Source organism: Hippocampus comes, unplaced genomic scaffold (assembly GCF_001891065.2).
Source record: "Hippocampus comes isolate QL1 unplaced genomic scaffold, H_comes_QL1_v1.1 scaffold51, whole genome shotgun sequence".
Taxonomy (NCBI): Eukaryota; Metazoa; Chordata; class Actinopteri; order Syngnathiformes; family Syngnathidae; genus Hippocampus; species Hippocampus comes.
The window spans coordinates 2,752,013-2,775,826 of NW_017805497.1; the positions used below are offsets into that span (position 1 = coordinate 2,752,013).

A 23,814-nucleotide genomic window follows, 5' to 3' on the forward strand; every position below is an offset into this window, starting at 1 on the left:
TGTCTCCCCCGGCGGAGGGCTCGCAGCGGCTGCTCTTCTCCCACGACTTGGTCTCCAGGAAGTATAGAGGATCTGTCCGGTTTGGCCTCGTACGGATGATCCACGGCGAGGAGGAATTCAACTCCGACTCGGACCTTGATGATGGTGGAGGGAGAGACGGCGGCGGCGGAGGAGGAGGAGGAGGAGGAGGAGGAAAAGGCGGTGGAGGTGGACGAGTCCCGTGTGACATACACAGTCGGCCTCTGGGTCGCGGATTTGTCCGTGTCCTATGGTACCCTGATGGAGGGAAGCAAGACATCGGGGAGACACAGGTAGCACATCACAGCTAATGTGTAAACATTTGACCCTTGACGGGTTTCTTTGTCTGACACGCTTCTACAAAGTGGCCGCGTTTGGTCGTGGGCAAGTCTTCGTGTGGACTTATTTTTTTCACTCGTTGCGTCTTATTCATCTGCTTCAACGCCTATCCTCGATGGCTAACTAGTTAGCATGCGAAGCAGACAAGCTAGCTAGCAGCATAGCTCCTCACCCTAAGTTGCTGAGCTGGTGCTGTTGTGAAAAACCTCCAGAATCAAGTATACCACAGACTGGAAAAGGGTATGAATTAATTGCCAACTCAGTAAAGAAAGAGAATTGCCTCAACTTGGCTTTGATGGATGTAAACATTTTGTGTGGGACTCAACCTGTGCTTAAAGATGACCTGCTCCCAGACCTTGTTTGGCATTTCTGTGTTTTCAGTGGTCACGTAGAACATTCCTTTCTGCATGTATGTCACATTGCTTTCATGTAGAACTATTGTCAAAGCATGTGGTCCTAAAACAAGAATTGATCTGGAAAGAGCACACAGAGGCTTGTGTCAGTCTGTCAGAGAGATGAGACTGGCCTAGAAGAAGTCCATTTCAGTCATTGTCTCACTTTGTCCCTTTGAGTTGCCTGTGTGCCTTTTAAGCCTGTGTGATGTGTCATGGCCTGTTGTTAATCTGCCTTCGTTAAATCTCACAATTACAATACAATGATTATACTGCATGATATAGACTGTCCATTTTGAAAACGATTTCCCCAAGTAACTACACCCAGAAGTGGCATAAACTTAGCACCTTCACAGAAAAACAAGGATTTTCAGAGCTCAGATCAGCAACAGTGGGCAACCTTTAATTGCAAATTCTAGACGAAAAAATAGTCCTGTGGATCATTTCCTTGTGGCACTCTGTTTCATGAGCTGTCTACACCAGCGATTGCTTTTTGTCCACTGTTGCAATCTGTTATTTTGTTAAGATGGTGTGTCATCCATCTTAAAAGGAGATTGTATTCAGTAATGACTGAAAATAAACATAGTTGCCGTGATCTGTACTACAGAGTTGAAGCAATATTCATCCCAGTCCATGGTATGGATAGCTGGGGGACTGCTGATCAGAATCATTCATGAAAAGTATCTTGCAAGGGATGTACTGATGTCAAACTAGAGAACCTAAAATAATAATACAAATAATTAAAAAAAAAAAAAAAAACTTTGGTGAAGAAAAATTGAAGTTGATAATTTCCGAACCTTAGACTTGGAGAAGTCATTTGGAATGCAACTCGAAATGCATATTTTTACAGAACAGACTGATGTGTGCTTAGTTCACCAAGAAAGAATATTTTGACAGTGTCTGCGGAGACCCTAAAATACCACAGCCGTTATTTAAGAGTGGAGTTATGAAACTCTAATGCCAGAATGAATTGAGTTGTACTGCTTGGTGAAAATATTGCTATAATAAAGCTGCTTACAGCTAACTAGTGGAACTGACTGTTATTTTTCTTAAGAGGAAAAAGTACCAGTAGTTCTCTACAATAATATTGATGTGTTTTATATTGAACACAATGATGCCTCAGACAATTAACTGAGTTATGGAGCCTTCTATTCTAGTTAATTTATCCTTTTTTTTTTTTTTTTTATCCTCCCAGCCGGGTGAAAGGTGGGGCTCACCTTGGTACGGTCACCAGTCAAGGCACAGAGAGAAACAAGCAGTCACACACTGTACTATTTGGAGTTTTCAATGAGCCCAACATGCATGTTTTCAGAATGTGGAGTGCCTAGACAAAACTCACACAAGCATGCAGACAACATGTAAACTCCACTCGGGAGCAGAGATTCGAGGCTCTGAATCTCAGAACTATGAAACGGATGTACTTACCATGTGGTAAAGGTGTTTAATTTGTTATTGCTCACATTGCCATAGAAATGCTCGCAGTGTCTGTATCGTGGTTTGGATCACAAGTAGTGCCGTGCATAGAAAGCTGGTGTTGTTCTTTGTGCAACCCTCTCCAAAAGAAATATACAGGATGTGAATTCATGTTGCATCTCTGAAGAGTGATTCAGTTACACTCTACTTAGAGTGGGAAAGTGTGCTGCACACTACCTTTCTCCTCCACAATCTCGTTTTCTTTCATAAAATCTTAATAGGCATCTCCAGAGGCAGCCATTTAGTCATAGATCTCCATCTCAGTGCCTGTGACTCGTATGCAGCCCAAGTCAATGGCAGAGGTGCATTGCACCACTGGGTGTGGTCAGGACTTCCCAGAGGTTGTGTACCATCCTTCCCGGCCCGCCTAACACGGCAGGTCGATGGCGACCGCATTGTCTGTGTTTTTAATGAAGGTGCGTATCCTTGGAGCTCGTGTCAGGGCTGAGGGGGATTGTTGTAGTGGGATGCGAGCCACGCCCTGGGCAGTGGTTGATGTCTGGAAGAATTCCTTGCACAGCCATCTTATTTGAATTACCAGACACAACATTGTTCAAGTTGGTAATTGTACCGGATCCACTGATGGAGGGAATCCCCCTTTTGGGATGACCAGGCTGCAACATTTAACATATTATATGGTGCTATGCACTGCTAACTAAAAAAAAAAAAAGCATGTTGCAGAGTTAATTTAATGAGATGACACGCCACAGGTAAGAATAAGAATAAGAAAACCTTTATTCGTTTGACCATGGAGAAATTCCCAATTTACAGCGGCAAAGTTATGAAAGGAAGAAAGTAGAAGAACAAAAAGTGTAGGAGCTGCTGTAAATCGTTCACCCCCAAAGATGTTTTTAAACGTCTTTTCAAACTTGGTCTAGAATCGGCTGGTACTGAATGAGTTAAACTTCCCGTCCATCCGCTCTGCGGTTGCCACCTTCACCCATTCCCCCATTAACTTCCCAGCTGGTCAGTGATGGGGAATGTTGTAATCTGCTGCTAACTGGATGGGGTGCCTGTCCTGCCTTGAGATAATGGATCTCATTTGATCGCTTGCTTTCATTCTTATCCGCAGTTTCGGCCCTGCCCATTAGGGAGATTGTCGATTCCCCTCACACACACACACACACACACACACACACACACTCACGCACACCATTTTTTTTTCCAAGTGTCTGGTGCTTCTTGATTTGTCCCCCCCCCGTCTGGATCTCCCACTTAATGGGCTGCCCAGACATCTGTTCCGTGCCACATTTGCTGCTCATCTTCCGTTTATTAGCGACCACACCCCTATGCTCCTCATGGCCCTGGTTGATGCACTACTTCCTCATTTCTATGGTTCTTCAGAGTTGTCTTGCCTGACACAGAAAGGCGATGAACAGCCTTGATGTTAGGCACCAGTGTTGTATTCCCTTGTTTTACTGTAGTGGCTCAGTAGTTCCTGGAAGTCTGTGTCAATCAATAGCCTGCCACCACTTGGCCCTGTCCTGAGGTGGCTTCGACAAGCTTTCACGGTGTCAGTGTGATTGATTGTGAACTTCTTTCTTGTTACATTGACAATCATTAGCTTGGTATCCTTTTAAAATTGTACCTTTTTTTTCTGGCGGAAAAAATATTATGCATCAATGAAAGAACAGCATGCTCATCGCAATGCCTTGTTTTTCTTCATTTGAAGGAGGGTTTTAGTCAGACCAATCTTGCCCAAAATCATCAGATATTGCTAATGTCAAGAGGTGTCTCCAACCCAAAAGGAACCATGGCTATCATTTAAGAAAATGATGCGTCAGCAAACTATTTGTTTTAGGCTTTACACACCTCTGCTACCATTGGATTGTAAATTTTGAAAAAAGATTTTTGGTATATGCAATATATTTATTTTAATCCATGCCACCATAATATAGTGCTTTTCTTTTTCAATGTAATTCTGTAGAGTAGGTTGTAAATGTAGGCCATGTTTTTCTAAATGTGAAATGATGTGATTTATCAGATCACTACACTGCATACCGTGCCATATGCGTATGAACTCCTGTTTCTTTATTCAACGTTGTCGTGAGTCATTCTTCTATAGTTTCTTGTTTGCTCCCACCTTGCAGCACTTTTCCTGAATTGTATTTTTAGCAATAAGAAAAAAGATGAAGAAAAGAAGAAATAACGGGCACAGCTGAAGAGCTGCATTTAAAGTATCCGGATGGCCTATTTTGTGTAAGGAGTATCAAAATGAAGCTACTCTCTCACACTTACTCTTTCTAGTGATATTTAGAGATTCAGTGCATTGCACGACATTAGGGTGTTTGTTAAAATTACACGGTGTAACGTAACTAACATTTGTGTCATGCTGTTTTTTACACATTTCTGTTTTTTTTTTGTTTTTTTTTTTTTTTCTTCGAACGATGAATCACTTGGACTGGAAGTTGCAACAGTCAAAAAATGCACCATGAAGAAGGAAAAAAAAGTCCCACTAGACTACAAGTCACATTTTTGGGGGAAACTTATTTTATAAAAAGCAAGATCAGTTTAGTTTGTACAGGCACCCCAAATCCTTGTTCCCTAATCGTATTAATGAATGACAGCAAATGTGTTCCAGTTGGATTTGAAACTCTTGCTTCGAACTACCTACGTTTTTTTTTTTTGTTTGTTTGTTTTAATTCATTTTGGTTTGAAATGGTTTACCTAAGTAGAATCCTTGTGTTGCTGTGTGGCCATAGGTAGAATCCCGGCCCGTTGTTGCGCCTTCTGGTGCTGTACAGAGTCTATCCTTGTTGTGGTAGATTTCTCATGCTAAACTAGCAAGATAGCTGGAGAGACAGTCCCTTGGTTTTTTTTTTTACCATGAGACTTTCATAATGTGCTCAGAGCGTTTTGCACCAATCAAACAAAATCCAACAAATAAATCTGCAGGTGAAATATGGACTGATAAAATGTGTGCGTTATTTCTTGCTCATTTTACTGTCTTGCTACTTGACCTCAGCTTTTTGGCAATCGCATAAAAATATCTGAAAGACTCAGTAAGTTAACATTCTGTTCTTTTTTTTTCTCCACACAGCTGTTGCTTGAAGATCGATCCATCGTGATCAGAGACATTGTTCGACGCAATAATTCAAATGTAAGATGAGCACCATATACAGTCATACCTCGGTTTTCGACCATAATCCGTTCCAGAAGGCTGGTCAAAAACCGATTTGTTCGAAAACCGAAACCACACTCTTTAAAAAAAATCTTTATTGAACACGTCTGTTCACAATGGAACGCTACACAAGGAAGCCTCACTTCCTCGTGTAAGAGAGGAGTCAAGTGACGCATTCAAGTGCGCTCAGTTTGTTCAAGAACCGAAATTCGGTCGCCATCCGAGGCATAAAAAACTCGAAATTTTTGGTCGAAAACCAATTTGGTAGAGAACAGAGACGTTCGAAAACCGAGGTTTGACTGTACTTTTCTTCTTCAATTTCCTAATTCCTCTCATGACAGTATTTTATTTCATTTGATTTTTTTTTTTTGCTCTTCATCTTCTGTGTTGTTCCATGTACAACGGGGGGGAAAGTGGTTTGGTATCCTTCTGTTTCAGAAAAACACAACAGTCACTGAACTCATTTGAAATGGATAAGACTGAAATGAGCTTTTTGGCACGATATACCATTTTTTTTTTTATTATTTGCAAATAAAGAAGTGTGTGTTTTATTTGTCTCCATGTTTTATTGCAGGATAACCAGTGTGGCATTGTGACCAATGTGAACATTGAGTGTGCAGTGAAACTGTTGGGCACAAACTGTGTACTGTATCCTGTCAACAGCAAAGAGCTACAGCATATTTGGGTAATCATTCATATATACGACCCAGAAATTCATTTACAATTACTCCTGACAGTGTTAAGTCAATCTCACATATTCATGTAAGTCCACATTAGTGTGAGCGTGTGTCTTGAGATAATTCTCGAATTGTTTGTTGTTTCTTTCCTCCCCAGTCTTTCATGTACGGTGACTACATAGTTTATGACTTTTGGCTCGGGAAAGTGTACGACTTCACCAGTCATATCGTCCTCAAGCTCTCCAATGGAGCCAGGTACGCTTATTTGGGTGCCATTCGGTGCGATTCTGATTGTGCCAACTGATGTTTTTGCGCTTTCTTCCAGATGTTCCATGAATGTGGAGGACGGAGCCAAGCTGTATGATGTCAGTCCTCATGTATGTGATCCGGTATGAAAGTAATGCTCCATCCGAAAAAGCTAAATATCAGCTTATTAAGTAACATGCAGATATTCATTGACCCTAATTTGGCTGTTGTGACGTTATGAGCTGCCCTGACATTGTCTCGATGGTTATTTCATGATTGTAACATTTACCATGCTGTTTCTGTCAACCATTCACCATTGTATTTCAGGGTCTGTTCTTTGATGAGGAGTATGGGTTCTATCCTGGCCAGGTGCTGATTGGTCCTTCTAAAGTCTTCTCTAATGTCCAGTGGCTGTCAGGGGTCAAACCTGTCCTCTGCAGGAGTTGCAAGTTCAGGGCAGTGGTGGAAGAGGTAAAGGCTACCGTGGCCATTTTGACTGCATGCTTAAAGGATCTACAGTGTGTCCATAGGGCCCATTTTTGACTTAGAAGAACATTTTGTGATTAGGAAAATTAAACTCATCTTAATTCTCAATCACAACAGTCTGTTTTATAATTTTTGGACTATTAGCAGCCACATGTTTCATATGCTATGAATTAGGGCTGCCACTAATAGGTTACAATCGAGTATCCTATCGATTATTCCATTGAATTCTCTGGTAATCAGTAAACTGTACTAGACACATAAATGTCAGTATTTATTGATATTTTATATATCTGTTTATCATCGCTCTTGGGTGGCATTCCTCCACCTCCAAAAATGACAACCTTGCAGGTAAAAACAAATCTTCAAGTGGGTATTATACCTTATATTGCTTTAACATACCACTGCATGCTCACATCAACATATCAGCGCCTCCAAATTACGTTAAAACGCTAATTTGATATGCAAAAAAAAAAAAAAATCTCACATTTAAAATGCTAACAAAATTGCTAATTCATTACACAGTGATTCATTAATTCACTGCCGATGGCATATTTATGGCTTTTAAGAATCCAGACATTCAACCCCAGATTTGTATTTTGACTAATAAAAAATAAATAAATAAATAAATAAAAAATAAAAATTTCATGTCACATGGTATGGCAAAGGAAGGTCTGAAAATGGCTGGTAGTGAATTACTTAAAATGGAGCAAACATGGCGCCGTGCTGGCTGGTGTTAGCTAGCTGGTGTCTGCCTTTTCATGTCACAAAGGTAAACGCTTGTGTAAAACAGTGAGCTGATTAAGCTTGTGTATGTAGGTGCAAATTGTGGTACAAGGTCTCACCAGGTCCTATTGTAAGATGTGTGCTCGTCTTCTGCCACCGATGTTAGAAGGCTCATGCCGGTTTGAATGTGAATACACTTCATACGTAGTAGTGTGCTTCAGTTCGGCACAAAGACAGCTTCACTCGCATTAATTAAGCTGCTAATTAAGCACGTTAGTGACTTGAACTTCCTTGCTCTGCCTGTTAACTTCTTCTATGACTGGAAGGTTCTGCCATTGTCACATATGTATGAATGTGGTTTACTCAGGTCAAGGTTTCTGAGCTGAATGTGACGTGGATCACAAAAAGCTACTCCCCAAAAGGCTCTGACAGCATCTATCCTCCGCCCTGCACCATCACGCAAGAGAACCTCTGCAGGTTGGTCTGCATCCTCACTGATGCAAAGGAAGCCATACTGTCTTGTACTTGATCAATGGTTCAGATCCGAACATTTTGTTGTGCCCTGCTCTGTGTGGGTAATGTTGCTCTGCTCACTGGCTTTAGGGTGAGGCGCTTAGGCCACTATGACCACACCCAGAGGCAGCTTGGAGACAGGGGGCTCTATGTGTTCCCTGCTAATGGGGATGCCACGCGCATTACATTCGAAGGACCTGAAGGGACCCCTGTCCTGCAAGAGGACCCTGTGGGCAGAAAGGTCTCGATTACACGAGGCATCTCATAAGTATCTTTCAATTACCTTGGACAAGTGACAAAAAGTAAAACTGTCCGTTTGCACAAAAATAATCCCTGCAAAACTCACTCAAGGGTGTGTGTGTGTGTGTGTGTGTGTGTGTGTGTGTTGCAGTTGAAAAGATTTTTCAAGAAAGATGCTGGCAAGAAGACAGAGAACATCGATACGCAAGGTGCAAAACCACGCTGTTTTCTGAGGAACATAAAACGCATTCCCATTCTCATTCCGTGCACACATAAAGATTCATTTTGTCAAGGTCAGACAATGAAGCACGTTCCTCACGCGTCTTCCGTCACGTACAGTATTTGGGAACTTAACATCTGCGGTGTTAGCGAGCGTTAAATTCCTGTGCGAACAGTCTCTCAGACAGTCTTGCCACAAATGACGCCTTGAGCTAAGGGAATAGTTTGTTGATAAACGGTGCTGAAGTGCAGCACAGTCTGCCACACAACCAGAGAAACAGACGAAGATGTTACTTTTTTCTCTCACCGCACATTTTGAAATGTTGTTGTTCTTGTCCCTTCATTTATGGTATTTACTCTCATGTAAAACAAGATGGAATTGTGAACGTATCCCCAAATATCTGTCAACAGGCGAGCACAACTCGGAACAGACAGACGCCTCCCATCACGACAGTAACTGCCCAAACAATCAGAACCCCCCCGACCCCCAGATTACTCGCAACGCTCCTGCTGAACACGGCGAGCACGACGCTGATGACGAGGCAGCAGAGGACACGGACGACACCAGGTCTGGCAGCTCCTCTTGCATTTATCTTTATCGACACATAAGTTGAGTGCAAAATAAGTGAATACAACCCCTTTTAACAAGGAAGTCTTTTATATACTCCTCTGTGAATAATTTTGGTTGGTTCGACTGGCCTTTGGCTGAATCCTTGTGAATTGTATTATTTATTTATTTATTTATTATTCCAAACTATAACTTCACTTGACTTCATTGGTGTATATTCATTTTTGCACATTAAATGAATTTGTCAGAAAATGATTAGATTGTTGTTTGTACTCAATAAAAAAAATCTCATTTACTATTAGCATAATATTGTATAATATGCCACGATTTGATAAGGAACCTTTTTGGGGTGTACTCATTGATGCTGAGCAATCTACAGTATACAGTAGTTTAAAAATTATTTCCCTCTACTAAACGACTCTGTCCACACCCATAAAATATGTCAAAAATAAAACACAGGTTGGTACTGTAAGCGCACGACAAATCTGAACTAACTTAACATGTGCAGCAAATTGAAGAAAAGTTTACGTTCAACAGAAACCTGGACCACAGACATTTTTTTGCGCGAGCAACCACTGTCTCGCTGTTGTTCATTTGTTAAATCTGTCACAGGGTAGGGTGAGTGGAAAGAAAAAAATTGCTGTTTCTACCTGTGTTGTAGTTCTCTGACATCATCAGCCAGCTCCACAACGTCCTCAAAAAGCGGAGGTCTGGGACCCAACCGCAAGAAGAGCATCCCACTCTCTATACGCAACCTGAAGAGGAAACACAAGAAGAAGAGGACCAAGTTCTCCCGCGAGTTCAAACCAGGAGATAGGTGGGATATTCATGTTATGTTTCGGCTGTCACCACTTTCACTGTTTGTGTTGCAGTTTGTATTCATTTCTACAGGGCCAAGTTGTTTTTTTGAAGTGCAAAATTTATATTTTCACTTTGGGCCCCCTTGCGGTGTGATATTGTGGTAGATCTGGGTGGTATTTTAAAAAAGCGGTATATCTCATAGCCTTAAGCCTCTCCTGTAATATGATTATAGTTCTTTTTCCTCCCCAAAATATAGTTTTGGTTGACACAATGTACTTTTATGTGTAGTGTGGCTGTGGAAGTTGTATCTACCAAGACCACAGCTGATGTAATGTGGAAGGATGGACATGTGGAGAAAGGGATACGATCAAATGACCTCATCCCCATCCAGCACCTAGACGGACATGAGTTCTGCCCTGGCGACTTTGTTGTGGACAAACGATGTAAGCCACAGTCCACAATTTTGAAAGTCATGCACTGAAGCTGTTTGCTTTTGGATACATTATATCAATTTGAGTCTTAATATTGTCCATGGTAATAATATTTCTAAAATGTCAATGTTTTTTATGATAGCCCAAGCCCTCCAGGACCCAGGCGTCTATGGTGTGATCCAGTCTGGTGACCACAAGGACAGGACATGTGTCGTGAAGTGGATCAAACTCAACGCCACCAGTGACGACGTGGAGGTCTGTCAGAAAGCTAGAGCACAGATTGAAACAATACAAATACTACAGATTGAAACAATACAAATACTACAGATTGAAACAATACTAATACTATTTCCTGTCCTCATCGTGCAGGTTTCTAAACATTGTTGAGTGTATGAGGATCATTTTTCTTTTGTTTTTGTTTTTTTTTTCCTTCCTTGGCCTCCAGGTTATTGGTGTGGAGCAAGATGTCAGCGTGTATGACATAGCGGATCACCCAGATTTCCATTTCCGCACCACTGACATTGTCATAAGAATATGGAACTCGGAAGTCGGCGAGAATGAGTGTGAAAATGAGGTAAGATGTATTTGAATTATGTGAAGCTTCTTCAGCAGTCATAAGGTGTTTCCGGATAATTCCCAATGTATATCCAACTTGAATGACTAAACAATGACCAACTATGAGGCAATCCATTGATCCCAGGGATTTCAAATTTGGTTTTGTAAGGAGCCACATTGTAGTGAAGGTTTCCTTCAGGGTGGATGGTTTTAACAGTTAAACTTGTTTTACGTAACTTTATAATCGCTAGGGAAGTAACGGCACGCCAAAAATTGTGGTTCGGTTCACATTTCCTACGGTAAGGGAACAAACAGATATAGTTAAATTTCAAACATAACAGCAACATAAACTCAAAATTATTTATTTATTTATTTATTTTTTGTAGGAGCGAAACATCCTAAGTTGGTATTTTTAGGAAATGAAGGATTCAGACCGTAATAATTTGTCCAGTGTGAGTTGTTATGCTATAATATACTACTAATGGTATTTGTGCTTGCTTTGACTCAATCCGAATGCCAGTTGGAGTTGCGTTTGTGCTGAGCTAATTGTCATTATTTCATATTTTAAACATATGGCTAGCAATGATGTCTGCTAGCCAGGGTTGAGCTAAATGTGTTTGTGTACGTGTCTGGCATAGTTACATTTGTAGACTCTTACCAAATATGTTCAGCTTTCACAGCCTACATAAAATGACAACATGGGCCTGATGTAGCCCACTGGACTCCCGTGCTAATAAGCTATATCACATCCTGTGTTTGTTTGCTCTTCTGAAACATTCTTCTTCACATGCTGTTTTCCATATGATTATGTTGACCCCCCACCCCCACACCCACTCAGACTTCAGTCGGCCAAGTATCCAGGGTGGATGTGAGCAGCAAAGTGGAGGTGGTGTGGGCAGACAACTCCATGACCATCGTCCTCCCACAGGTGCACTAAAATGACAAGAAAGAAAGCTCTTGCCATCACAGTTGCTGAGATTCTTTAAATCCCACACAGCATCTTTACTGTGTGGAGTCTGATATCGAGGAGGCGGACTACGACTCGGCGGATGAGACAAGCAGCGGCTTGTCCACTGAAGAGTGGGAGGACGAGAGTGACAGCTGGGAGACGGATAACGGCCTCACCACAGAGGACGACAGCCACGTCGACAATATGGATGTCACTGAGACGGTGACCCCTACATCCTGTTACTCCACATTCATCATTCCCCCTCAAGAGGGGGACAAAGTCGGGGTCACCAGTCCCACGAAATCAGCCGGTGGAAAGGAGGGCGAGTCATTGGTAGTGCCGAGTTCAGCTTCTGGTGGAGGTGAGGGCTTATTTTTACTTGTACGTGTTTATTGTTATTTTGTTTGTGTTTACTTGTTGACTGTGACAACAGTTACCAAAATATCAGTACCATAACTTTTGCGGAAACTTTCTTTGGCAGTATCCAACATAGCCGTAGATATAATCGAGTTGAAGCAGGTGCACTGCAATTCAGTGATTGGGGATGCTAGAATAGCCATCTTCATGCCACAGTAGGAAAGAAATGCAAATAAACACCGGGCAAGGATTCAAAATACGACTGTACAATACTGCATTCCTCCTCTTTGTTGAATGGATTTGCGGATGTCTTGTGACTTATGTAACTGATGCATCTGCTGTTGTCACGTGACACACCCTGTAGTACAAAGTGGAATGGCAAGCCCGATGGAGTTCATACCACAACAAGCCACACAGAACAGTCGACTTGTTGGTTCTGCGCATTTTGGTGGCCTTCTAACCAAATGTTGTTTATGGCCCCCTCCAGCAGGCGCTGTCAACGGAGCTGAGAAGCCAGGTAAGGACTGCGCCTCTCGAGGCTTCCGGGAGTTGAAGGAAGCCCTGAGGATCCTGGAGAGCCTGAAGAACATGACTGTGGAGCAGCTTTGGACCGGCCTCTCTCCGACATCCCCCACCTCCGTCGCACCTTCTTCGACAGCTCACGTTGCAAGTCCGGCGCCACCTTCGGCCCCTGAAAAACCCAACAAGGAGAAGCGTTTCCTTGATGACCTCAAGAAGCTGCAGGAGAACCTGAGAAAGACGCTGGATAATGTGGCCATCGTAGACGAGGAGAAAATGGAGGCTGTAGTAGAAGCAGGCGGGGGTGCGGGGACAAAGGTATGTTCTGAGAACCGTAATGTCGGTCACCAGTGCTGATTTGATTTTGATTCCTCTGTCATTGTCCTTTCCAATGGTTCCTTATTTTTCAGGTTCAGAGACCTGCAGAGGAGAAGCCCCACCACGAGCCTCAGACACCGGTGACTGGACAGGAATGGCCCAGTGACTTTCTGAGTGACACACCTGTACTGTGCCAACAGAGTGGCGGCAAACCTGGCGTCACCTTTACCAGTGCCAAGGGTGAAGTGTTTTCTGTGTTGGATTGGGCGCCAGGTACACATTTTCTTTTCTCTCCTTTTCTTTTTTTATTTTCTGTCCAACTTGTTTTCGATGCCGCCTACAGTGCAGTTATGCGTGTCCTCAGGCGGACCTGTTATACAGGTGAATGGGTAACCTGTCGTGATGTAGGGGTGCACCGTTTGGCATATACGTTTATGTTTTGGTTCACATCAGTTCAGAAAGAGAACGGATCACACACACACACACACACACACACACACACAAAAAACAGCTTTTTTTTTTTTTTTTTTAGCAGGAACAGATGTAATCATGTTTAGACAGAAATATGAACAGTTCAAATACCGTATTGGCCCGAATATAAGACTGCCCTAATTATAAGACGACCCCTCTTTGTCAAGACTCAAGTTTGAAAAAAGTCTTTTTGAACACCAAATTAATTTTTATACAGAAATTAAATTACAGTACATATGAAACAAATGATTATAACAATATATTTGAGAGAAAAAGCATCTTGAAGTTTACACCATAACTTCTCCTCAGCTGCCGGTTAACCTGGCCGATCTTCGACCCACTTTTCTCCAGATTGTCGCTACGTTTCTCCATTTTCTGTTGTCTCTTCTATTATTTTCTTCTCTTTTCTTTCTTACTGCTATTTTTTTATTTTCTTCTTTGTAGCTACCGCTATTTTTATTTTTATTCTTGGTGACAGGGGTTCGCTTTGGCCTGGGGAGTCAAGTTCAGCATTCGCGTCAATGATATATGGCGCCATCTAGCGTCGTGAATGGATATAATGTCAAGACCCAGAATATAAGACGACCCCCACCTTTTCAGTCTTATTTCAATGCAAAAAACACCGTCTTATATTCGGGCCAGTACGGTACTTTCTTTTTTAGGAAGTACAACATAATTTGTCTTTTCAGACAGTAACATTTTCAATTTGAGCAGTTTGAATTATTGTGCTATAAAAGTACTAACAATTGCATGTTTTAGTGCTTTGTAGGGCTGCCACTATCGTAGAATTAATTACTTATTAATTACTCTTACATCAAATTATCACAAGTGGATTCCCCAAGAAGAGTATTTCCCACAAAGACCTGTCGTCAATATATCTTTGCACATCATTGCCGTCTTATGTCTTATGTTTGCTAACGTTGTGAAGTAAATCTACAGCCACTTAATAGTCAAGTCACGAATGAGAACATCCTGGTGGGTAGGCTGGGACCCCAATTCCTGGCCTTGAAATGTCTGTGTGCATGGCGTACAAAGGTGCCGGGAATGCCTCACAGCAAAACATATTGCGACAATCATTTTTTGTGATCTACTTGGTCGAACTGCTTGACTTTTTTCCCCCCCAACCCTAGTACTTGGCTACTTCTGAGGAGTCAGGGAGAGGCTTTTTAAATGTCATTTGGAAGTTCCCTAGGCTGGCCGCATCAAGCTTTGGCTTGCCGCCGGCCTAGACTTTGACACATGTGCTCTGTTTCTTCCATTTTTTTTTTTTTTTTTTTTTTTTAAGCCTCCTTTGTTTAAGTCAACCAAACCAGATCAGACATGCTATATGACCTTTCCATACAGCCCGTCACACTCTATTCAAAATGATTGCCTCTGGTTTTGGTTGGCTGATGAGACTTCAGCTTTGTGTCTTTTGCAGAAACGCACTCCTTTCAAAAAATGGAATTTCAGCCAGCTGAGGCCAAAAAGTTTTTCAGCACTGTAAGGAAGGAAATGGCTCTGCTGGCCACCTCACTGCCAGACGGTATCATGGTCAAAACCTTTGAAGATCGTATGGTAGGTTCACAATCCAGAAGTGACCATTTCATATTAATAGTAGTGTTGTTTTTTTTTTTTTTTCTTTTTTCAATTTTGAGCTCATATCAACTGTGGGACCATTTTTTGAGACGGTATGAAATATGTTGTCTAAGCAACATATTTGTCTAAAAAGGTGATATCTAACTCAAATGTTTCTCAGCGGAATGCAGACCACCATCAATTCAAAATTGTTACAATTATTTTAATTTCTTTACTTGCACAGTCCATCCCATAATTTCGATGTTTCACTATTTCAAAATGATTCTTTCAATATTTATTAAAACGGCAAAACTAGTTGTGGCTTAAAACTTGTGCATGGTGCTTTTTTTTTTTTTTTTTTGTCAAGAAAGCAAGAAATTGCACTGCACTGTAATATTATCTTATAATACTGCATTTTGTTTGTATGGACACAGGACCTCTTCTCGGCTCTGATCAAGGGGCCAAATCGTACGCCCTACGAGGACGGCCTGTTCCTATTCGACATCCAGCTGCCTAACATTTATCCAGCACTGCCGCCTCTTTTCCGCTACCTGTCTCAGTGCAGCGGCCGCCTCAATCCCAACCTCTACAACAACGGCAAGGTCTGCGTCAGTCTGCTGGGCACCTGGATCGGCAAGGTAAGCGCCCACTGCGTGTTAGTCGTTGAAATATTTTTAGCACTGGGGGGTGAAAATTCGGTTCATATTATTCAAGGCAGATGAAATACTCAGCTGCACCCTTCATCATTTCATCCCTGGTTTTATGAACAGGGCACTGAGAGATGGACCAGCAAGTCCAGCCTACTGCAAGTCCTCATCTCCATACAAGGTTAGAACATCATCCATCCATCCATCCGTCACCACTTATCCTGTTTCAGGGCCATAGGTAAGCTGGAGCATATCCCAGCGGATTTTGAGCGACACATAGCGATTGGAAGCTCTAGCTACCTCACCATACAATTAAAATTCAAAATTATCGATACATTTTGTTTTTTTTTTTCTGCACTTCACCTCCTCTCATGCCCTCACACATGTGCAAGGAAAACAACAGTCACTAATGCACCTGAAGCCATTTATTGAATGGGACACAAAAATTCAAAAGGAAAACTGTCGCAATGAGCTGCTCTAGGCCACAACCGTATTTTGCCGGTCTGTCCTCAAACCTCCGTCTGCGACCTGGGTACCCTTCCATCATCATCATCTCTCCGTCCTTAGTCATATAATAATAATCGTCCTTCGTCCCCATGCGTCTTTTTGGAAATCCTAGTGGGTGGGTACCGAGAGACATACAACACAGCCAGCTAACCGGCTGGATTGATTGTGAGCGAAATAAGTGTCCATTGGCACTTCGTGTTCTCTGACTGTACACTAGGTGGCGGTGTTGCTGTAGAAATACTGTTGAGATGAAATAACCTGTTAAGAAAATACTGTATAGTGTTTGGCTACACTCTGGCTTTGTTATTTTGCCTCCCGACACCACCTACTTAACCGGGTTAGAGACAATTAAAGGGACGGATGAAAACCCACTTACGTCCTTGCTTAATTTAAAAAAACTTCTCGTCCTCGGTCTCGAAAATGAGCATTCTGTCCCAGGGACGGAATGCCCATCTCTGCACATAAGTGCAACGGTCTTGCACCATGTCAACCGGCAGGTCTGATCCTGGTCAACGAGCCTTACTACAACGAGGCGGGCTTCGACAGCGACCGCGGCCTCCAGGAGGGTTACGAGAACAGCCGCTGCTACAACGAGATGGCCCTGATCAAAATGGTCCAGTCCATGACGCAGCTGCTCCAGAATCCCGTGGAGGTGTTCAAGCAGGAGATCCGGGAGCACTTCGTCTCCAACGGCTGGCGTCTCGTCCACCGCCTGGAAATGTGGCTGGAGCTGCATGACGCCGCCGAAAGGGGCCACACTTCGCACGCCGCTTCCAGGGCTCATCGCGCCAAGCCCTCTTGCGTAGAGACTTTAGAAGAGCAGGCGCCCGTGGCCGTGGCCCACAGCACCCCCAGGAAGGCGGGAGGCAATATTATTGAAGAGGAGCCAGAGGATTCGGGACTGAGTCCGTCCACTACGTCCGCCTTTCAGGGGGAGACCGGCCAGATCGCGGACCGCGGCGACAACTCCCGAGGGTTCCCCGACGACAAGGGTGCAGTTTCTGTCTCGTCAGAACCGGTTTCCTCCGGTGGCGACGGAGCCTTGGCCCAGCCAGTGGTGCGACCCAAGAAACGGAGAAAGAGCTATCGGAGCTTCCTCCCTGAGGGCGGCGGCTACCCGGACATCGGCTTCCCTCTCTTCCCGCTCTCTAAAGGCTTTGTGAAGAGCGTCCGCTGCGTGCTGCTGCATTATCGAGCCGCGCTGGTGGCTGCCGCCATCCCCGAGCATGCCAAGTAAGCGCCTCCCCACGCCTTTCCATTGTCTGCTCCTCTCTTTCCTTTCCAACAAGCTTCCCCATCGTGATGCATTTTCTTGAACTGCATCCAAGTGCAGTGCAACGTGTTGTGTGCTGAAGAGTGGCATATTTAACGTCTCTGATCGAGCTTGCCTTTCATGCGGGTCTGGCCTTTGCCTGGTGTCACCTGATCTCTTGTCTTTTTGCTTTCCTCCAGTGACACATAAAGATACAGACAATGGACCTCAGCTGCTATGTGTCACAGAGACCCTTATCTGCACATTAAGCCGGTAAACGTTCCCCCAAACCCCTTCTGTCAATGGTGGACAGTGAACACAGTGGAAAGAACAGTGCCAAGGACCTGATAACCACCTCGTGTTTCAATTTCGCTTGAAAAGCTGACATGTTAACACCACCGGGTTCCTGTTTCAAACCCCGTTCTGCTGCCACTTTGTAGCCCCGCTGATTCCATCAGTGGACCATCCTGCACTGATGACTCCATCGAAATGCGTCAAGCAGGCATATGGGAACTTTTTTTTTCTTCTTCTTCTCAATCAAACCCACTTCTTGTATGCTTTCTGCCAAATTACGCCAACACACGCATTTTCCAGAATGTACTGGATGTCACCAAACTGCCAACAGCTTGTCACTTCATCACGCTGTTTTATTTAGATTACAGTCCTAGCTTGATTTTGACCTCACAACACCCTCCCAGCATTCACCACCTTGCATTTTGTTGACGTACGAATAAATGAACAAAATATGAGCTCAGACGCAAAACATTTCAACTCGTGAGCCAAGGTGCCACTGTATTACCATAATGGAACTTTTGAAGTTCATTTTAAATCCAGCCGCCATCACTCAAGTCTACCTTAAGTCACACAACGTTAACGTCCATTCCATCATCTCATCAAAATGTTGCCTTACTTGGGGGATTGGGGGGGGGGGGGAATCTTCGACAGAGCTGCTTGTTTGAATAGTACTACACCTTATTGCAGTGTTCTCCATTGCTCCCTCAGCCCTCCTCACTGCATGAATGGCACCAAACTACACATCTGCTTATCTGGCACAATTGCTCTCCCCTGGCCATGTGCATTTGGTTCAAAATTAATAAATAAATAAACGTGGTGACAGGTGAGGCTGTACTTTACTGTGAAAGAAAGTGATACTTGTGCTTCCAAGGGAGAGCAGAGAGGTTTTTTGTTTACATCTTTTTGTTTGTTTGTTTTGCTTTGCACACAAACACCCAAATGGAATCATGTTTATTTTTTCCTTCTGACTTAGCAGATGCAATGCTTGTAACATGGGCTTTTCGATATGCTGTTGAACTACCTTGGTGACGAGAGCTGAGAGTTGTTTTATGAGTTTAAATGATGGATTTGTTGCACACACACACACACACACACACACACACACACACACAGTGGATGAGGCAATCAAGCTTCCTTGACTGACATTCCGACATTATTTTGCTGCCTTTATTGCTACAGAGAAAGAAGTGATCTTCATTGTAGCGCAGAGCCTGTGTTAGCTTGACCCCCCCCCCGAACCCCCTCCTCCACGCTGCTGTCTGTAAATGTCAGATGTCAATGCCAGTTTCCTACATCGAGTGCAAACAGGCACCCACATACAACTGACGCCATTGCTTGTGAAGCTGTCAAAGATCTGATCAAGCCTGTTGCTTTTGAACAATATTCTATGTGTTGTTATTCTCCTCCTACCCAAGCCAAAGCATGTAACATTTTGCTTTAAAATTAGCCTTTCTGACAGGCAACACAGACTTGACTGTACCATGTCATTTCCACAGTGGCCTGCTTTATTTATAAAGAAATTAATTATATATATAGATATATATACACACACATACATACCTAAAGAGTTAGTTATTATTTGTAGCCGGATTCCCTCTGTGCAGATGTCATGGATGTATATACTCACATGATGTGCAGATGCTCGGGGCATATGTACACAATGATTACATTTTTGATTTTTTTTTTAATTACATTTGTTGTGTTGAGACAGATGTATAATAACGTATTAAACTTTGCAAGCAGTACCGTAGTGATGTGTCTTTTGTTTGGTTGTGTTAGTGTCTGCTCGTGGGAAGTTGAGGAGAACACGGTATCAAGATGACGCCATAGCGTTGATGCATTTGATGAAACGTTTTCAACAAGTTAGGAGGTCATTGTCAGGAATTCCAGAAATGTGGGCATCTTACTGCCTTTTACTTATTTACCTCTACTTTGTTATGATGTACACACAAAATAACAACACTGATTAAATAAAATGCAGTTTGTTTTGCATTGCAAGGCGTCAGTTAGGTTATCAAAGGATTAACTGTCGTCACGCTTTAAAAAGATGAGATCTCAGTTCAGTGAATGTTGAAGGGCTGTTTTGTGTATCCGGGACTGAGACAATGAGGACAAGTGCTATTTTTTTTTAAATGACGAAAGGATGGATTTTCCAGAAATAAAGTGACCAAGACTTTCTCAAGCGGCTTTTTATTTGTCAATCATAGCATAAAACATCAAGTTGACAAACTACAGACATTTGCATCATGGAAAAATATATCTCTCTAGTTTAATAAAGGCATTCTTCCCTAAAAACAAACAAAGAAAAAAAGAAACCGAAATAGCTCAGAACCAGAAAGAAACGAAAGTGTTATGAGCATGTTAGACACCAACGTCACTCACGTGCAGCAACAATGCTATGTGTGTATGCTTGTGTCTCCACTTTATTTCATTATTAAAATGTGTCATACCAATACTGACCGGTAGGAGGCAGCATGCCGCTACAGGGCATCCACGCCGATGGGAAATACAGTCACCTTGAATAAGGCAAACATCAAATAACGAAAATAAAATGTTTCGGGAATATCTGTATACACGTATAAGATGTACAGGCTCACAACGATATTGCTGATGATGAGGAGAGCTGTTCATCTTTGCTGTCTTGATTTTGTGATGGACTTCTACTTGTCCGGGCGTGCGCAGACACACCCTCAAATACATGAAAGTATATGAACCCGGTGTTGACCAGACCCATATCAGGATTTGCCATCCTAAATATTGTACAGGTTGACCATTAATTAATTTTGGTGTGATTGTCGGTATGCGTGTAGCCCCCATTAGGATGACTTTATACCCTTCCCTTCCTTCACTTTAAAGAGTCCTTTCTAAAAACATGCCTGGAAATTCTGCTCTTTGTACTCACTCTTTTAGTGACCATCAACAATACAAATCCTTTTTGAGGCATTAGCTGTTATTTTTGTATTGCTACATTGACGTAATTATGGTGAAAAGAAAATCATAACAATCATCATCATCATAATAATGAATCATAATAGCACTATTATTAAATTCTAGTAATGTTATGACACTTTGATGGACTGGTAACACGTGATTTTCAGTGCAGTATGTGTTAAGGAGTGTATGACCATGATATAGTTCTTTTTGCACAATTCAAAATTTTCTATTAAACCCTCATGTGGACATCTTTTTTTTTCTTTTTATGAGGCAGGCAGGCATGCTCAGCCCACCTTTGCGTTTGTGTCTTTTGAAATGCAACACGTCTCCCCCTCGTCTCAGGACACTGCTAATGCTCCCAAAGCTCCTCTTGTGACAACAAGAATGAATTAGGCGCAAAACACCACAGTCCGCTGCTCTCTTCACGCAGCATTTAAAAAGTCAATACAGCCCCCTCCCCACCCCCCCTACACCCACACACACACACATACCCTGCTAGACCCCTCCTCTCTTAACTGCCAGTCATCAGGCCCCTCAAGTTGATGACAATCGGAAAGGAATCACATTCCAATTGTGTTCACGCGAGATCTTTGGAATCAAATAAAACAGACAAAAGCCACACTTAACAGTCGGTTTTACAATCATTAGTGCAGTAAGGACACCTTGGTGAGAATTGTTAATGTGTGTTTCGGGGTTATTTTGGTGCTATCGCTCTCTTCTTCTTCTTATTATTAGTCCTTGTTGGCGGGGTAACGACAGAGAAACATTCTACAAACATGCCGACATGCATGTACATGATATGTGCATCTCAATTGAGAAATAGAAAAGAAGAACCCTGCTTAACCAGATTTAAACATCTTGAAATGTGACAGCAACAAGCTGGAAGCTGGACTAAAAAAAGACCTCCATATGCAGCAAGACCAAATTCACAGAGCCGAGCACGTGTTTGCAAGATTAAATGAAGAGGGGCAAGAAAATGAATTCTGAACGTCTCTTTCATGTTTGCACTTCATGTTTTGGGGTTCCAGCTTCTTTGCTGTAGTTGTTGCTATTTCATAAACAATCGCACAAATAAATACAATATTAGTTAGAATGGAAATGCATGGATGGATGGAAATTACCTACAGGTAGCAGGTGCAAATGTGTGTGTGTGTGTGTGTGTGTGTGTGTGTGTGTGTGTGTGTGTGTGTGTGTGTGTGTGTGTGTGTGTGTGCGTATGCGTATATAAGTGTCAGGTCATTCAAGTTCATGCACTGATGAGTCTAGCGAGGCCCTGGTGCACCTCTGCTTGCACTGGCCCATATTCCACCACCTCTCCATCCACGGTTATAATCCCTTTGGGAGAATATGGCTCCATCCTGAGCGCCCGCACTTTGGTGTGCACCAGATGTGCACAGCTGGACGTCACGTGTGCGCCCTTTTCCATGGCGAGGAAGAGCCTGAGCAGCGCGGCGCGGGATATTCCTGCTTTGACGTAGAACAAATGAATGACGCCGTCGTCCAGGGTGGCGTCCGGTGCAGCCAGCAGGTCCTCGGCCAGGTGGGACTGGTACATGGCCAGCACCAGGACAAAGTCTTCTTCTGGGACCACCACCCAGTTCCCTGGGAGAGGCTCCTCCAGCCGCGGGAGCACAGAGTTCCACAGGCCCGTCTGAGTTTTGCTGGAGCTGCGTAAACGCTCGAATCTCCTCGCCTTGAGGGAGTTGTTGGAGTGACAGGAGTTGTGGAAAGAGTTCTGCAAAGGAGAGTCTCTGGAGTTGTGCAAGGTGGCGCTGTGATTGTTGCTATTTCTGGATCCCATCCGGTTGCAATCTGCCTCCAGGGGCAAGTAGGCCAGCTTGCCCTTGTAGACGCGAAGAGACGCCAACCTCACCAGAGTGCCCACGGTGAAGCGAGCTGCTCCGACGTGACGGTACTTCTCGCTCTCAATGTCCACGTCGGCCACGAAGCCCCACGCCAGCGAGAGGAAGGAGAAGAGGCGAGTGCCCGAGAAGAGGTGTACCGAGACCAGATCCATGCGGGACACCACACCTTTACAAAGAAGGAAGCCACAGCTGACCAGGAGCTCCTCACTGGACACCAACGAGGCACTGCGGGAAATCAGGCAGGTTAGCGTGGCACAGACACGTCTCAGGACGCTTTCAAAGGCAGTCGGAACCTCAACAACAGTTCAACCTCACTATTCCAACCGGAAAGGGACTGTGAAAATCAGGAAACGCTTCAGGCCATTATGTCCCCCCCCCCCCCCCCCCCCTACAAAAAAAAAATTTACTAATGCCGATACAAGAGGCTTCAAGGTGTTGAATGCCACTCCTAGTTCAAGTTGACTGTCATAATAAACATCAAACAAAGGCAATTACACTTTGCTTAGTCACCAAGTGAAACAACTACATAAGCTTGTCTTTAAAATCGCCGGCTTCATGCTAAGGCATCATGGGAAACAACCCAGACAGGCTAATGAACACTTAAAATAAGTGGATAATTGAGCTAAGAGGTTCTGCAACTATTTATAGCATCTATAGACGGGCAATGTCGTGAAATAATTAATGAATTAACCGTGATGCCCAAATTGTCTTTCACATTATATTTAATTATGTTCAAACAATTTGTTTTAATAAAGCGCAACAGTGCTTTACTTCATTTTCACTTATGTCTGTTAGATGGTTAACACATTTGTGTTCCTATAAACAAACTCAGAAGTGAACCAACGTCTCCAATGGGCTCAACTTTCCTGTGCACCAATTCAATGAGGTCTCCCAAAGAATTTGATTCTGAATTACAGAAGAATTTCTACTGGCCAGAATTACATTTCCAGATTAAAATCAAAACAATAATCTAACAGCAAAAATAAAATAAAATAAAATAAAATCCAAGAGAGGAGTCACAAACAGCTCTTTTCACAATTTGGAAAATCAGTAAAACACATTTTTCCTCCATAAATTATAAATGTAAGAAGATGTAAATGTTTGTGGAAGCGACACCGATCTTCTGGGATTAGACCCTGGTTAATAATGATGTTCCCCAAATAAATATGCAGACAAAGATGAACACTTGAAGGTGCCCTTACTATTTGAGAGAAGGTTTGGGGAATGGGTCGAGGCTGTTGTTTGAATGTGTTTTGGAGATTCAAATTTGAGTTATTGAGTTATCTCGATTTTTTTTTTAATGGGGGGGGGGGAGGGGGGCTTTGGAACTGAGGGAAGACAG

The 23,814-nt window shown here is 43.0% G+C and overlaps 2 protein-coding genes across 6 annotated transcripts in view; one reads left to right on the top strand and one right to left on the bottom strand.

The window, feature by feature from the left end:
- ube2o (ubiquitin-conjugating enzyme E2O) overlaps positions 1-19,418 on the top strand; it is a 22,230-nt gene extending 2,812 nt beyond the window's left edge. Inside the window, exons 1-23 of one of the 4 annotated variants that reach the window (XM_019876706.1) lie at positions 31-311; positions 5,263-5,322; positions 5,918-6,028; positions 6,178-6,275; positions 6,346-6,409; positions 6,594-6,737; positions 7,843-7,952; positions 8,079-8,229; positions 8,380-8,437; positions 8,859-9,015; positions 9,677-9,832; positions 10,105-10,259; positions 10,390-10,502; positions 10,693-10,821; positions 11,641-11,730; positions 11,800-12,112; positions 12,596-12,945; positions 13,038-13,218; positions 14,837-14,973; positions 15,408-15,611; positions 15,744-15,801; positions 16,625-17,360; positions 17,580-19,418. In XM_019876706.1, the coding sequence (XP_019732265.1) occupies positions 96-311; positions 5,263-5,322; positions 5,918-6,028; positions 6,178-6,275; positions 6,346-6,409; positions 6,594-6,737; positions 7,843-7,952; positions 8,079-8,229; positions 8,380-8,437; positions 8,859-9,015; positions 9,677-9,832; positions 10,105-10,259; positions 10,390-10,502; positions 10,693-10,821; positions 11,641-11,730; positions 11,800-12,112; positions 12,596-12,945; positions 13,038-13,218; positions 14,837-14,973; positions 15,408-15,611; positions 15,744-15,801; positions 16,625-17,360; positions 17,580-17,589 (3,801 nt within the window). In that variant the 5' untranslated portion in view covers positions 31-95 and the 3' untranslated portion in view covers positions 17,590-19,418. Of the gene's footprint in view, positions 1-30; positions 312-5,262; positions 5,323-5,917; positions 6,029-6,177; positions 6,276-6,345; positions 6,410-6,593; positions 6,738-7,842; positions 7,953-8,078; positions 8,230-8,379; positions 8,438-8,858; positions 9,016-9,676; positions 9,833-10,104; positions 10,260-10,389; positions 10,503-10,692; positions 10,822-11,640; positions 11,731-11,799; positions 12,113-12,595; positions 12,946-13,037; positions 13,219-14,836; positions 14,974-15,407; positions 15,612-15,743; positions 15,802-16,624; positions 17,361-17,579 lie in introns of those variants that run through there. The other 3 variants (XM_019876704.1, XM_019876703.1, XM_019876705.1) reach the window with 3 other exon arrangements.
- A 2,350-nt stretch (positions 19,419-21,768) lies between these two features.
- Positions 21,769-23,814, bottom strand: part of LOC109519880 (sphingosine kinase 1) — a 15,977-nt gene continuing 13,931 nt past the window's right edge. For both annotated transcript variants that reach the window (XM_019876708.1, XM_019876709.1), the window contains exon 5: positions 21,769-22,697. In XM_019876708.1, coding sequence (XP_019732267.1) covers positions 21,854-22,697 — 844 coding nt within the window. In that variant the 3' untranslated portion in view covers positions 21,769-21,853. The remainder of the gene's footprint in view (positions 22,698-23,814) is intronic.